The 13592-nt window shown below is 41.6% G+C and overlaps 1 protein-coding gene across 2 annotated transcripts in view; it reads left to right on the forward strand.

Annotated features, from left to right (window-relative positions):
- Positions 1-1857: 1857 nt before the first annotated feature.
- Positions 1858-13592, forward strand: part of GK5 (glycerol kinase 5) — an 85694-nt gene continuing 73959 nt past the window's right edge. For both annotated transcript variants that reach the window (XM_081234140.1, XM_081234139.1), the window contains exons 1-2: positions 1858-2033; positions 11958-12051. In XM_081234140.1, the coding sequence (XP_081090266.1) occupies positions 1872-2033; positions 11958-12051 (256 nt within the window). In that variant the 5' untranslated portion in view covers positions 1858-1871. The remainder of the gene's footprint in view (positions 2034-11957; positions 12052-13592) is intronic.

Genomic DNA, 13592 nt, shown 5'->3' on the forward strand with positions numbered 1-13592 from the left:
CGCATCCAATCAGTTGAAGGCCTCAAGAGCAAAGATCGAGGTTTCCCAAAGAATTCTCCTTAAGATTGCAGTATAGGAACCCTGCCTGCGTTCCCAGCCTACTGCCCAGCAGAATGTAGACTCAGACTGTAACATCAACTCTTACCTGAATTTCTAGACTTCCAGCCTTCCCTAGAGATTTCTGGGACTTGCCAGCCCTCACGAGCATGTGAGCCAATTCCTTAAAATAAATCTCAATCTCTATCCTATTGGTTCTCTTTCTCTGGAGAACTCTGGTCAGACTACATGACCCATTAGTCATTTATTTCAAAATTACAATACTGGGGATTAACATAGTATATATGACTCACCAAAATGGTCACCACTGGTGAAGGCAGTCCTGGGGCCATTTGGAACAAATGAGTACTATTAGAGAGGAACGGGGTACAAAGATTAAACACAAAAACAAAAAACATACTCTTCCAGGTGCTTGTTCCAAGTTTCAAGTAATATGGCCAAAGAACCATTGGTCAAAGGCCGTTGGTCAAATGGGCTGAAAGCAAGTGGGTTAACATGACAATTTGTTCAAAAGAACGATTTGGCTCAAAATGAATATCCCTTGCTTTTTTTTTTTTCCCTTACTTTTTAATTGATATACCACTCTGCACTGTGAAACTTTTTCACAAAGAGCACATATCCATGTTACTTTCATAATTTTACAAAAAGAAGACATTGAATATTTTCAGACACTGTTTTTTTTGTTTTTTTTGGGGGGGGGTAGTGGTTCGCGGGCCTCTCCCGTTGTGAAGCACAGGCTCTGGACGCGCAGGCTCAGCGGCTAAGGCTCACGGGCCCAGCTGCTTCGCGGCACGTGGGATCTTCCCAGACCAGGGCACGAACCCGCGCCCCCTACCTACATCGGCAGGCGAACTCTCAACCACTGCGCCACCAGAGAAGCCCCAGACACTGGTTTTTTTTTGGAGTGCTGCTGTGGTGATGGTGGAAAGGTGGCTGAAGCAGGCATTAACGCCTCCGCACTCCCCGCCTATAAGGACCACCCCATGGGAATCCCCCTGGGCTCGAGGCTGGTGACCAGAGCTGCAGGAAACTCTAAATTTCCGCAGGCCTCCTTCCTGTCCCGTGCGTGGAAGAGCCCACGCTCTTTGGGCAGGAGTGAAAGGTAAAGGGCCCTTTAGGGACTTTCATGTTCCTGAAAAGGCAGTCGTTGGGGTGGAGCTTGATGGTAAAAACAGCCACCCCTGGCTTTGTCCCTTCTTCCCCACCAGAGGGCTGGGGAATGTCCAACTCATTTGAGTGTTTATTTCATTTAGCAAGTATTTTTTGATGTGTATTATATGTGCAAACCTGACCAGGTTTTCTGAGGACAGACGTCTTGGGGGAAAACCCTCAGTTTATTAATGAATACCTTCGGCGGAATTTTGAATTTCTTTTCGGGTCACTTTATTTTTCTTAATAGAGATTCATAATATGTAATTGGGTTGAAAGAAATGCAGGCACTGACGCAGGGTGCGTGGAGTTAGAAGGGAAATCACGAAAATTACGGGCCAGGGCAACGCTGAGAGCCGCCGGTGTTAGGAGAACCGGGCGGAACGGGTGACCCGGGACTCCAGGGACCCACCACCTTCCTGCTCGCCTCCACGCGCCCCACACTGCCGTCGGGACGGCGCTCGCTCCTGCAAAAGCTTCCTGCGCAGCCGTGACGTCACGGCGTCGGGGCGGGGCCCGATGCGGGGGCGGGGCCGTTCCCGGATCTCGCGGAGGGGGCGGGCCGGGGGCGGTGGCCCGGCGGGGAGCGCTCAGCCTCTGAGGTACGGGCGTTTAGAGCGCTCCCGCTCGGCTGGAGGCAGGTGCGGAGAGGCTTGGGGGTCGGGATGCCAGGGCCGCCCACAGTCCTGGAGCAGACGCGCCCCGAGCAGAGCGCGCCGGACCCGCGGCGCGCAGGCTTCGTTCTGGGGCTGGACGTGGGCAGCTCGGTGATTCGCTGCCACGTCTATGACCGCGCGGCGCGGATCCGCGGCTCCAGCGCTCAGAAGGTGACCGAGGAGCTGGCGTCGGGGCAGCGGGTCTGGGTCGCGCGGGGCACCCGGGATCGGGTCGCGGGGGGACGAGAGGGCGGGACCTCCTCATCCGGCTTGGACGCAGCCACCTGGAGCACCGCGGGCCCTCCGACCTGAGCGGCGCGCCGAGACCGGCCAAGTCCCCGCATTCCCTCCCCGGGCAGGGTTGAAACCTGTGCGCCCTTCCTGTCCCGGCTGAAGACAGCAGGGGCTCGGTTTGTGACCTGGGGCCGCTCACTCCCTTCCGCTCACCTGAGGATTCGCCTCTCTGGCCTCACCTGGGTGGGACTGCGGTGACTCCCGGGGCAGGGCAGGGCAGGGCAGGCTGGCTGCGCGTATCCAGTCAGAGGGTGCTTTGTGACTTGCTTGGTTTCTCCTGTACTTCCTTGATAGGCGTCCAACCCTGTCTTTATTTACATTTAGGATTTTCAAATCTTGATGGAATTTAAGTTTATGTTCGTAATTCAGTTATCATCATTAACTGCTTCTCAAAGTGCTGAGCAACTGATTCCCAGAGATATGAGAAGTATTGGACAAGTTTTGAAGGCTGTGTTGTCATTACTTTTCTCATTTCCATCTTTGACGATTCATGAAAGTATCTTTTTTCTGGTTTGAGAAACCTATCAAGTCATTAGTTGTTATTAGTAAAGCAACTAACAGATTGGTATTCTTCTGTTCTCGTTTTAATGAAGTGTTGATTTCCACACAGTTGACAGCATGCCAAAAATAATGTTGATTCCATGTGATGTTTCTTATTTACTCTCCTTTCCAATACCAACATCTTTTTATGTTGGCGGTGTTGGGGGAACAGGAGCTATTAGTTACCTGACCCATTCCCAGCAGCACTGGACTCCCTCATTTGCTTGGTTCCCACCCTTTTCCCCATCCCCTTAGAAGTGTTTTTCAGCCGCAGGGGTTGCCCAGGAGCAGGTCCAGCCAAAAGACTGCTTTGAGCGTTTGTTTTCAGGACTTCCTCATTCTGGTTTCAGGACCAGGACAGGGAGCTGGGACTAGAGCAGCTCCCTGGTCCCTCTTCCGTTCACCTCTGCAGGAACACTGCCCACCACCCACACACCCCATTCCTAAACCCACCCGAAAGGACAGCTGAAAGGCGGATTCTGTCCTTCAGCGACTATGTTCTCCGTATCTTTTTATGAGTCTTTATCAGAACACGATGATACTTTACACACAGTCTCCCTTACAATTCTAGACACAAAGTACTTTTGTTTTAAGCAGTGATTTATTTTTCGAAGAAGTTGAAGTGTTTGAAACCGAAGGGATGCAGAAATTGTTAGAAGATCAAGTTTCACAGTTGCTATATAATTTGGGGGGAATCATTTTTTTAGAAGTGAGGTAGGAATCTCAAAGATGAATCAAGATTGCCGTGAGCAGCATTAGACTAGAATGGTTTGGTCAGACTCAACACTGTGGCGAAGGTGTCTAGAAAGGTATGTGAGTAAATAAAAATACAAAAATTCCTTGCCCTCAAAGGATGAAGCGCTATGTCTTCAGTTAGTGCTTCGGAAAGTGTGGCTCCCAGCTGCTGGGGTTGAGAGAGAGGAACTAAGATTTAGACACTTGTGTAGCAACTTGGCAGAGTCTTGTTATGTCTGTTGACCTCAATAATAAAACATTTGGGATTTTACTTTGCATGTTCTTTTTTCCTAGAAAGTTGTTTTAATTGTGTCTTAAAAATTGTTGGTTCACAATGAATTACAAATCAGAAAAAAAACCCAAACAACAACTGGTCCTTTACTTCAGATGGCTTGAGTTCTTTGGGAAGAATGGTCTTGTTGGTCTACACTGCTTCTTAGCACCAAGCATATTACTTCGTGAGTACAGAATAAATAACTGAATTGCAGTTAATCAAAGTATTAGGAAATCAGTTTGCTTCATGGGACTCTATGGATTAGACACAGAACTTGTGTTTATTTACTCAAGTGAAGATCACACCTCTGCTAAATTATGTTGGAAAGAATATATAATAGTAACCTAAATGTCTTCGTATAGGATTTGATTGATATTGCTAAATAAATAGCTTAAAAAGGACAGAAAGAAGAACTGAACAGATCACCCTTTAGAGATAAGAACAAAATAGGCTTTGTTGGTCTTTTAATTAAAATTGAAATCCCAAACAGGAACCTTTACATTAGAAGGCTAGTACTAGGTCTCTCAGAAGACTTTAATTTTATCTCTTATGGCATTCATTTTTTAATAGCAGAGGCACATTTTTAGCCTTTTTCTATAAGTTGTATTTTAAAAAAATCTTTCTATGGACTCGTAAATATTGGCGTTATATACTAAAGTAGTATTCACAGTTAGAAATCCCACATGTGAATATTTGATATTTTTAGTTTTTCAAAATGAAGAAAGTTCATCATGTTCCCCATTGAAACATCATGCCATTGTGAGAAACTGTAAAAGATGATAACATCTTGGTTGGAAGAACAGGACAGAAAGGCCACTCCAAAGAAAACAGTGGAGTCTCCAATACTGTGTACCCTCTGGACATTGTTGAAAAACACTGGTTGTTGTCTTCTTGTCTTTTGTTTTTAATCAACAAAACACGTTTTCTTCTTGGCTTTGATTATATTCTTGATCTAATTTCGGTTTGGTCTTCTAAACTATTGTGACATGTTTAGGGATGGCGAGCTGTCTGGGTTGGTGGAGTTGGGGGAAGGGACCCTGAAGTGCCACAGACCCTGGTTTGTAGGCTTGACGCGATGATGGCCGCGTTGAGTTTTTTGGTGTGAGGAAGTGTTTATTGCAGTTGAGCCATTACAGTCTGTGGTCATGAAAGTATTGCATGGAAAGGACAGAAATGTTGTTTGATAGAAGGGGAATAGATTTTGTTAAATCTGTTTGTTTCTAATGAGTTCACTGGGAATAATAGATTCTTTTTTCATATCATCCCCATGTCACCCTCATGCTCCCAACATTGTCACTGTTTTCTCACAGTTCCTTTTTTTTCTCTCTATTTTGGCCTTTTCTTATGTGTCAGAGGTTTTCCTTAAATGGTGATCTTTGGTTGGTTATCTGTTCATATTTTCAGTACTATGTCTTACTTTTCTCAGCTATATCTGGTACTTGCAAGTAAAGAACTTCCCTGGTTCAACCCCTCCAGAGAGTAAATCTCACACCTTCTGCCCGGTTAGGGAGGGGCAGTGGATCTGGCTGGACAAGGAGACCTGAGGATCCTTAGAAAGACTGAATCGATCCTCTGTTCAGCCCCATCTGGCCTCCCAGCCTTCTGAGGTACCTCTAATTTTCAGGGCTCTATCCTAGAATCTGCCAGGGGTTGAAGAGAGATGGTATAATCTGAGGAGCTACTGCGGTATCCAGTTTTCTCTCCTGTGCTTAGCCCTGTATAGTAAGTCCCCTACATACAAACCTTCAAATTGCGAACTTTCAAAGATGTGAACATGCGTTCGCATGTCCAGTCACATAAGTTAGTCCACGTGTCTGGTGTACATTGTCACTTGTGTACATCCTCTACAAGTGGTTGTGCTTTTGTGTACTTTACAGTACTGTACAAGCCCAAGTAGTACAGTATCTTTATTTCTTGCTTCTTTATTTCGGAAGTAAGTGTAAAAGCAGCGGTTATGTAGCGGTTACTGCTGAAGAACTGAAGAGATTCACAACGCAGGAAATGGCAAGGGGATTTTCTTTATTTGAGGAGGCACTGTTAGTTTTTGAGGCACAGGACCCGAACATAGAACGGGACGCAAAGGTTGCAGCTGTCGTTGAGAATGCAGTCCAGTGCTACCGGGTCACCTATGACGAGAAAAAAAGAGCCACGACCCAGACATCACGGGATCGTTTTTTCAAGAGAGTAGATAGAATTGAATCCAGCAAGGAACCAGAGCCTGTGCCATCAACGTCAAACGTGAGTGAAAGTGCAGCTTGCCCTCCGTCTCCTATGGCTGACGATCCTTCAGCTCTACCGTCTCCCACCTCCTCTCCCTCCTCCAGTCAGTAACTCTTCCAGCCTGTTCACTCGATGCCAGGCCCTGGATGCCAGCTGTTGTACTGCGCTACTGTACTTTTCACGCTACCATACTGTAAGATTAAACATGTTGTCTTTATTTTTTGTGTTTGTTTTTCATGTATTATTTCTGTGAAAAGTATTATAAACCTATTACAGTACAGTACTATATAGCCGATTGTGTTAGTAGGATACCTAGGCTAACTTTGTTGCACTTTCTTTTTTTTTTTTTTACAACTTTATTGGAGTATAATTGCTTCACAATGGTGTATTAGTTTCTGCTTTATAACATAGTGAATCAGTTATACATATACATCTGTTCCCACATCCCTTCCCTCTTGCGTCTCCCTCCCTCCCACCCTCCCTATCCCACCCCTCCAGGCAGTCACAAAGCACCGAGCTGATCTCCCTGTGCTATGCGGCTACTTCCCACTATCTATCTACCTTACGTTTGGTAGTGTATATATGTCCATGCCTCTCTCTCGCTTTGTCACAGCTTACCCTTCCCCCTCCGCATATCCTCAAGTCCATTCTCAAGTAGGTCTGTGTCTTTATTCCTGTTTTACCCCTAGGTTCTTCATGACATTTTTTTTCTTAAATTCCATATATATGTGTTAGCATACGGTATTTGTCTTTATCTTTCTGACTCACTTCACTCTGTATGACAGACTCTAGGCCCATACACCTCATTACAAATAGCTCAATTTCGTTTCTTTTTATGGCTGAGTAATATTCCATTGTATATATGTGCCACATCTTCTTTATCCATTCATTGGATGATGGACACTTAGGTTGTTTCCATCTCTGGGCTATTGTAAATAGAGCTGCAGTGAACATTTTGGTACATGACTCCTTTTGAATTATGGTTTTCTCAGGGTATATGCCCAGTAGTGGGATTGCTGGGTCATATGGTAGCTCTATTTGTAGTTTTTTAAGGAACCTCCATACTGTTCTCCATAGTGGCTGTACCACTTCACATTCCCACCAGCAGTGCAAGAGTGTTCCCTTTTCTCCACTTTCAAACAAATTGGACTTAACAACGCACTCTCGGAACGGAACTCTTTCATGTGTAGGGGACTTACTGTACCCACTAACTGATCGTATTAAAAACATTCGTTAAAACCTGGTCTGAGCTTCCTTGCTCTCTTCTTGCATAAATCTTTTTCATGTTTTTATTTTAATGGAGTCTTGAGAGGAATTGGAGATAAAACGCTTATGTTCAAGCCATCATTTTAACTTGAAGCCATAGATTCTTTTTATTGTATTTTTAAAATTAGTGTATGGTAAAGTTGACTTTTTTTTTTTTTTTCGGTACGTGGGCCTCTCACTGCTGTGGCCTCTCCCGTTGCGGAGCACAGGCTCCAGACGCACAGGCTCAGCGGCCATGGCTCACGGGCCCAGCTGCTCCCCGGCATGTGGGATCTTCCCGGACCGGGGCACGAACCTGTGTCACCTGCATCGGCAGGCAGACTCTTAACCACTGTGCCACCAGGGAAGCCCTAAAGTTGACTTTTTTGGTGAATAAGTCTTGTGAGTTTTAGCACATATGTAGAAGTAACCCAGAAACTCCCTTGTGCTAGCCCTTTGTAGCCAGACCCTCCTCCCACACCTAATCTCTGAAAACCACTGATCTCTTTCCCATGACTATAGTTTTTTGTCTTTTTGAGAATGTCATATAAGAGGAATAATACAGTAAGTAGCCTTTGGAGATAGGCTTTCTTCAGCAGAATGCCTTTGAGATTCATCCATATTGTGTGTATCAATAGTTCATTCTTTTTTATTTCTGAGTAGTAATCCATTGTGTGGATGTACCACATTCATTCACCTGTTGAAGTACATTCGGGTTGTTTCCAGTTTCTGATGATTTTGGATAGAGCTGCTATAAACATTTGTGTACAGATTTTAATGTGAATGTAAGTTTTCATTTCTCTGGGTTAAATACCTAGGGGTGGGATTGTTGGGTCACATGGTAAGTAAGTATTTAACCTAACAAGAAATTGCCAAATTCCAGAGTGCCTCTACCATTTTGCATTCCCACCAGCAATGTATATGAGTTCTGTTTGTTCTTTACCAACACTTGATGTTGTTAGTAATTTTTATTTTAGGCATCCTAATAGATGTGGTGATATCTCATTGTGGTTTTGATTTGCAATTTGCTTAATTGCTAATGATGCTGAGTATTTCCATGTGCATATTATCTGTCTGTGTATCTTCTTTGATAAAGTGCCTGTTCAGGTCTTTTGGCCATTTTTTAATTGAGTTGTTTTCTTACTGTTGAGTTTTGAGATTTTAAAAATATCTTCTGGATATAAATCTTGTGTTGAATACGTGATTTGCAGATATTTTCAACCGGTCTGTACTTGGTCTTTTCATCTTCTTAACAATATCTTTTGCAGAGCGAACATTTTAAATTTTGATGAAGCTCGTTTTTTGAGTATTTTTGTTCATGAATTGTACTTTTGGTGTCATGTCTAAGAACTCTTCACCTAACCCCAAGTCACAAAGATTTTCTGCTGTGATTTCCTCTAAGCATTTTACAGTTTTACATTTTACATTTAGATCTATGATCCATTTTGAGTTAGTTTTTTGTGTAAGACATGGGGTTTACGTTGAGGTTAATTTTTTTGCATGTGGATGTCTGTTTCAACTCTTGAAAAAGCTGTCTTTTCCCCATTGAATTGCCTTGTATATTTGTCAAAAATCAATTAGCCATACTTATGTGGGTCTATTTCTGGATTCTCTTCTGTTTCATTGATCTGTTTGCTATTTTTATGATTACACTATTTTGATTAATGATTACACTATTTTGATTACTATGGCTTTATAGTAAGTCTTGAAATTGCGTAGTGTGATTCCTCCAATCTTTTTCAACATTGTTTTGGCTATTTTAGTTCTTTTGCCTTTCCATATAAATTTTAGAATCGTCATATCTATATCTATTAAAAATCCTAAGATTTTGATATGGAATTGTGGATGGAAATTCTTTTATCACTCTAAAGATGTTGAGCCACTTCCTCCAGGCCTTCATGGTTCTGATGAGAAAGTCCACAGTCATTCGAATCATTATTCTGTGTATGTAACCTGTCTGGTTGCTTTCAATTTTGTTTTGTTTTGTTTTCAGTTTTCAGCATTTGAATTATGCTGGATCTGGCTGTGTAGTGCTTTGGACTTATCCTGGTAGGAGTTTTCTAAGCTTCTTAAATATTTAGATTTTAAATCTTTCACTGAGCTTGGGAATTTTTTGCAGTATTACTTCCCTGAAGTAATTTTTTTCTGCACTGAACTCTTTCTTTTCTTCTTTGGGGCCTCTGGTGACATAAACATTGTCCCAGAGATCCCTGAGACTTTATTATTTTTTTCTTTCTGTTGTTCAGATTAGAGAATTTCTATTGATCTACCCTTAAGCTTACTGACTTTCTTCTCTTATCTCCATTCTACTATTGAGCGCATCCAGTATGTTTTTTATTTTAATTATTTTATTTTTCTTTTTTTAATTGATTTTTTTCCGGCTTTATTGAGGTATGATTGCCAAATAAAAGTTGTATATATTTAAGGTATATAAATTGCTGTTTTGGTATACGTATACATTGTTAATTAAATAACATAATGTTAATTACTCATCATGAGTATACAGATGAAGTACTCATCATCTCACATGGTTACCATTTGTGTGTTTGTGTGTGTGGGTGTAGAGAACACTTGAGAACTACTCTCTTAGCAAATTTCAAGTGTATAATACATTATTATTAACTCTAGTCACCATGGTGTACATTAGGTCTCTAGACCTTATTCATCTTATAACTGAAAGTTTGTATCCATTTCCCCCACTCCCCTAATAATTGTATTTTTTAATCCTGAAGTTGTTAGAATTTCTTTTTTCTTTTGTTTTTTTTGGCCATGCTGCTCAGCTTGTGGGATCTTAGTTCCCCGACCAGGGATTGAACCTGGGCCTTGGCAGTGAAAGCACCAAGTCCTAACCACTGGATTGTCAGGGAATTACCAAAATTTTGTTTTTCTTCATGTCTTTTATTTCTTTGCTGAGACTTTCTATCTTGTTTCAAAAGAATTCACCCTTACTTCTTGGAGCATTTTTATAATAGCTGCTGTAAAGTCTTTATCAGATATCTGTGTTATGTTGGTATTGGTGTCTATTATCTTTTCCCATGTAAGCTGAGATTTTTCTGATTCTTAATATACCTTGTAATTTTGGATTATATCCTGGGCATTTTGATTATCATGTTATAAGACTCTGGGTCTTGTATAAAGTTTATGACAAATGTTGATATTTTTCTTTTAGTAGGCAGTTAATGCAGCTGTGTTCAGTCTACAAATGCTGACCAGCCTTCCTTGGACTTTGGTTTCAATGTTAATTCTGTTTTTAAGATCTTGGAGGTACTATTTGGATCTGCCCTATGTAGTATGTGCCACCTAGAGGTCAGTCTGGGACCTGGGCAGTGGTCTATTTTTTCAGTTCTGCTTTTAACATCGTTGCTATGCTGTCTGGTATTGTATTCATATACGTGCAGCTTCCAGGTGAGCCTAGGAATTCATCCACAGCTTTCTGGAGTAGCTTTCCCAAGCTCTTTCCTCTCTGAGATCTTCCTGGGATTTTTGGTTCCCTGAGCCTCCCCCTTTTGTGTCCTCTTGCCAGAAGCTGGAGCTTTCATTATCCCATTCTGCTGGATACTTCCTATGTCTACACCTGAGGCTAGGCATCAGGAGCACACAGAGAGAAAAAAGCCATGGGGGGTTCACCTTACCCTCTTAGGCCCCCAGCTCCTCTGATTAGAGAGGAAGTTTTACCTCCCTCAGTATTTTGGGTGCTTGTGGTTACTGCTGCAGCCACCACGATGGGATAGCCAGGATATAAAAGTATGGAGGTGGGGGGGATAAAAAAAAAAGTGAGGGATTTCTTGCATTCCCTCTGAGTGTTAGCAAAAACTCTACAAGTGTTTTCACTACACCCTGATACACACTTCTGGTTTTCAGGCTGCCTTGAGTCCAGGCCAGGGGGTACCAGAAGAAAAGTGGGAAACTCACCACCAGTTCAGTGATATTCTAATTCTTATCTTCTTCCCCAGTCTGCCTGCCACTGCATACTTTTTGCAGTCCACAGATAGCTGCTCCATGCATTCTGTCCAAGTTTTATATCTGTGTTCAGTGGGAAAGAGGGGGTGGGGTGTGCTTACTCCATCATAGCTTGACACAGAACTCAGTACTTTATTTGCTAATTTAAGGGTTTTTTTTTAGTTTGACTTTTTTTTAAATTACAAAAACAACACATCTTCATTGTAGAAAACCTGAAAAATAAAGGTAAACTTAGAAAATAAAATAAAGCTAAAATCTTCTGTAAACTTATGAACTGAAGAAAACTGTTATTTTGGTGTATCCTTTTTTATTTCATATATGTATTTTTTAAATTAATTAATTTATTTATTTTTGGCTGCATTGGGTCTTTGTTGCTGCGCGTGGGCTTTCTCTAGTTGTGGCGAGCAGGGGCTACTCTTCGCTGCAGTGCACGGGCTTCTCATTGTGGTGGCTTCTCTTGTTGCGGAGCATGGACTCTAGGTGTGTGGGCTTCAGTAGTTGTGGCACGGAGGCTCAGTAGTTGTGGCTCACGGGTTCTAAAGCTCAGGCTCAGTAGTTGTGGCACAAGGGCTTAGTTGCTCTGCAGCATATGGGATCTTCCTGGACCAGGGCTCAAACCCATGTCCCCTGCATTGGCAGGCGGATTCTTAACCACTGAGTTACCAGGGAAGTCCCTATATATGTATTTTTTCCATGTTAACAATAAAAATGAATTAGGTAATAAATAAAATCTTGTTTTAAGTTATTTTAACCAGTAACCTTAAGACCCAGATGCTATTGACTTGATCTAATGTTGTTTATACTAAATCTTCTCTTTTCCTAAATAGGTAAAAAGTCTTCATCCTCAAGCTGGCTGGGTTGAAATTGATCCTGATTTTCTCTGGCTTCAGTTTGTTGCTGTAATAAAAGAATCTGTCAAAGGTAATTGGATTTATAGAAGTAAAGATAGGCAGTAAATATGTCTTGTGTGTAATAAAGAGTTTTCCTCAGGCGTCTGTAGAATTTTGTGGGTTTCCTAAGTTATACATACAATATTTTATTGGGGTCACAGTTTCCCAGTAGTTTGGGGGGGGGACATTTGTGGTTTACACTGAACCACTTTGTCAAGGAAAGGTAACAGCAGCTCTGTCCTCTGCTTTAACTCTTTTTGAGCTGCAGTATTAAAGTCTCACCTTCCCTCTTGGTTCCCTGTTGTAGCTAGTGCCGATTTGATTTCCTGTTGTGTTTAAAATACCAGAGGGTTATAAACAAAGTTACAACACTCAGTTCCTGCTCTCAGGAGTTTACAACTGAGTTACCTTTATTGTAAAATAAGTTTGTGTTTTGTTTTTCCTGAGCAGCTTAATGCAAAGTGCTCTCCTGGCGCAGCCAGGGTCTGAAATCTTAGCTCCTTAAGAACATTTGCAGTGCAACCTTCTTTAAGAATATGGCGAAAGAGGACTTGTAAATTTGAAAAGGTCTTTTACTTCATTTTTCTGACTGAATTGCTTCTCCTTCTTACCTTTCTGGTTTGAAGTATTTCAAAACCTATAAAAAAGAGTTCAGAGAATACTACATTGAACAGCTGTGTACTTTCTCCTAGATTCAAATGTGTTTTACAGTGTTTACATTACCATGCTCTACAAACTTTTTTTCTTGTTCGCTGACCAAAGTGAGAGTTGGTTGTGATGTAATAACCTGTCATCTCTAAATACTTCATCATTACCTCCAAAGATAAGGAGTATTCTCAAATGGAAACACAATGCAGTTATCACACAGGAAATTTAACATTAACCCAGTGATATTTTCTAATACTTGGTCCTCAATATTCCCCTCTTATCTCAGTCTTGAATAACTTTTTTTTCAATTCAGAATCCAACCAGAGATAAGGCATTGCCTTTAGCAGTCAGTCTGTTTAGTCTCCTTTAATCTAGACCATGTTCTTCATTACACTGAGAGTTTTCAAAAGTACGGAACAGTTAAATAGACTGTCCTGCATTTGGAGGTTGTCAGATTATTTACTTATGATCAGGTTAGGTTAAATATTTTTGGAAGGAGTACTGAAAAAGGGGGTGATGTGTCTTCCTCATTGCTCAAATTGAAGTTGTCCCTAAGTTGCTTAGTGGGATAAATTGCTTTTTTAAAAGAATATCATGAAAACACTTGAGCTGCTGTATTTTAAGAAATTTGGACCTTCCAAACATCCAAGTTTTTATTTGCATTCTAGCATCTGTTTGTGTGGAAAATAAGATCTGTGCTTCAATAGTTATACTACTTTCCCTGAGGACTTTCTCTTGTTGCCATCAACCAGCTTCTATTGTGGCTGATCTTTGCTTAAATTAAGATCCAATTTTTTTGTATCAATATTATCAAGAAGAAAATACAATCTGACTTACTTTAAGTAGTGTTTGTTTTTTTCTAATCTTTAAAGCAAAAAGGCCATTTTATTATTATTAGATTATAACCTTTTTTCCCTTTAAGTA

Source organism: Mesoplodon bidens, assembly GCF_964165515.1.
Source record: "Mesoplodon bidens genome assembly, chromosome: 5".
In the NCBI taxonomy this organism is placed as follows: Eukaryota; Metazoa; Chordata; class Mammalia; order Artiodactyla; family Ziphiidae; genus Mesoplodon; species Mesoplodon bidens.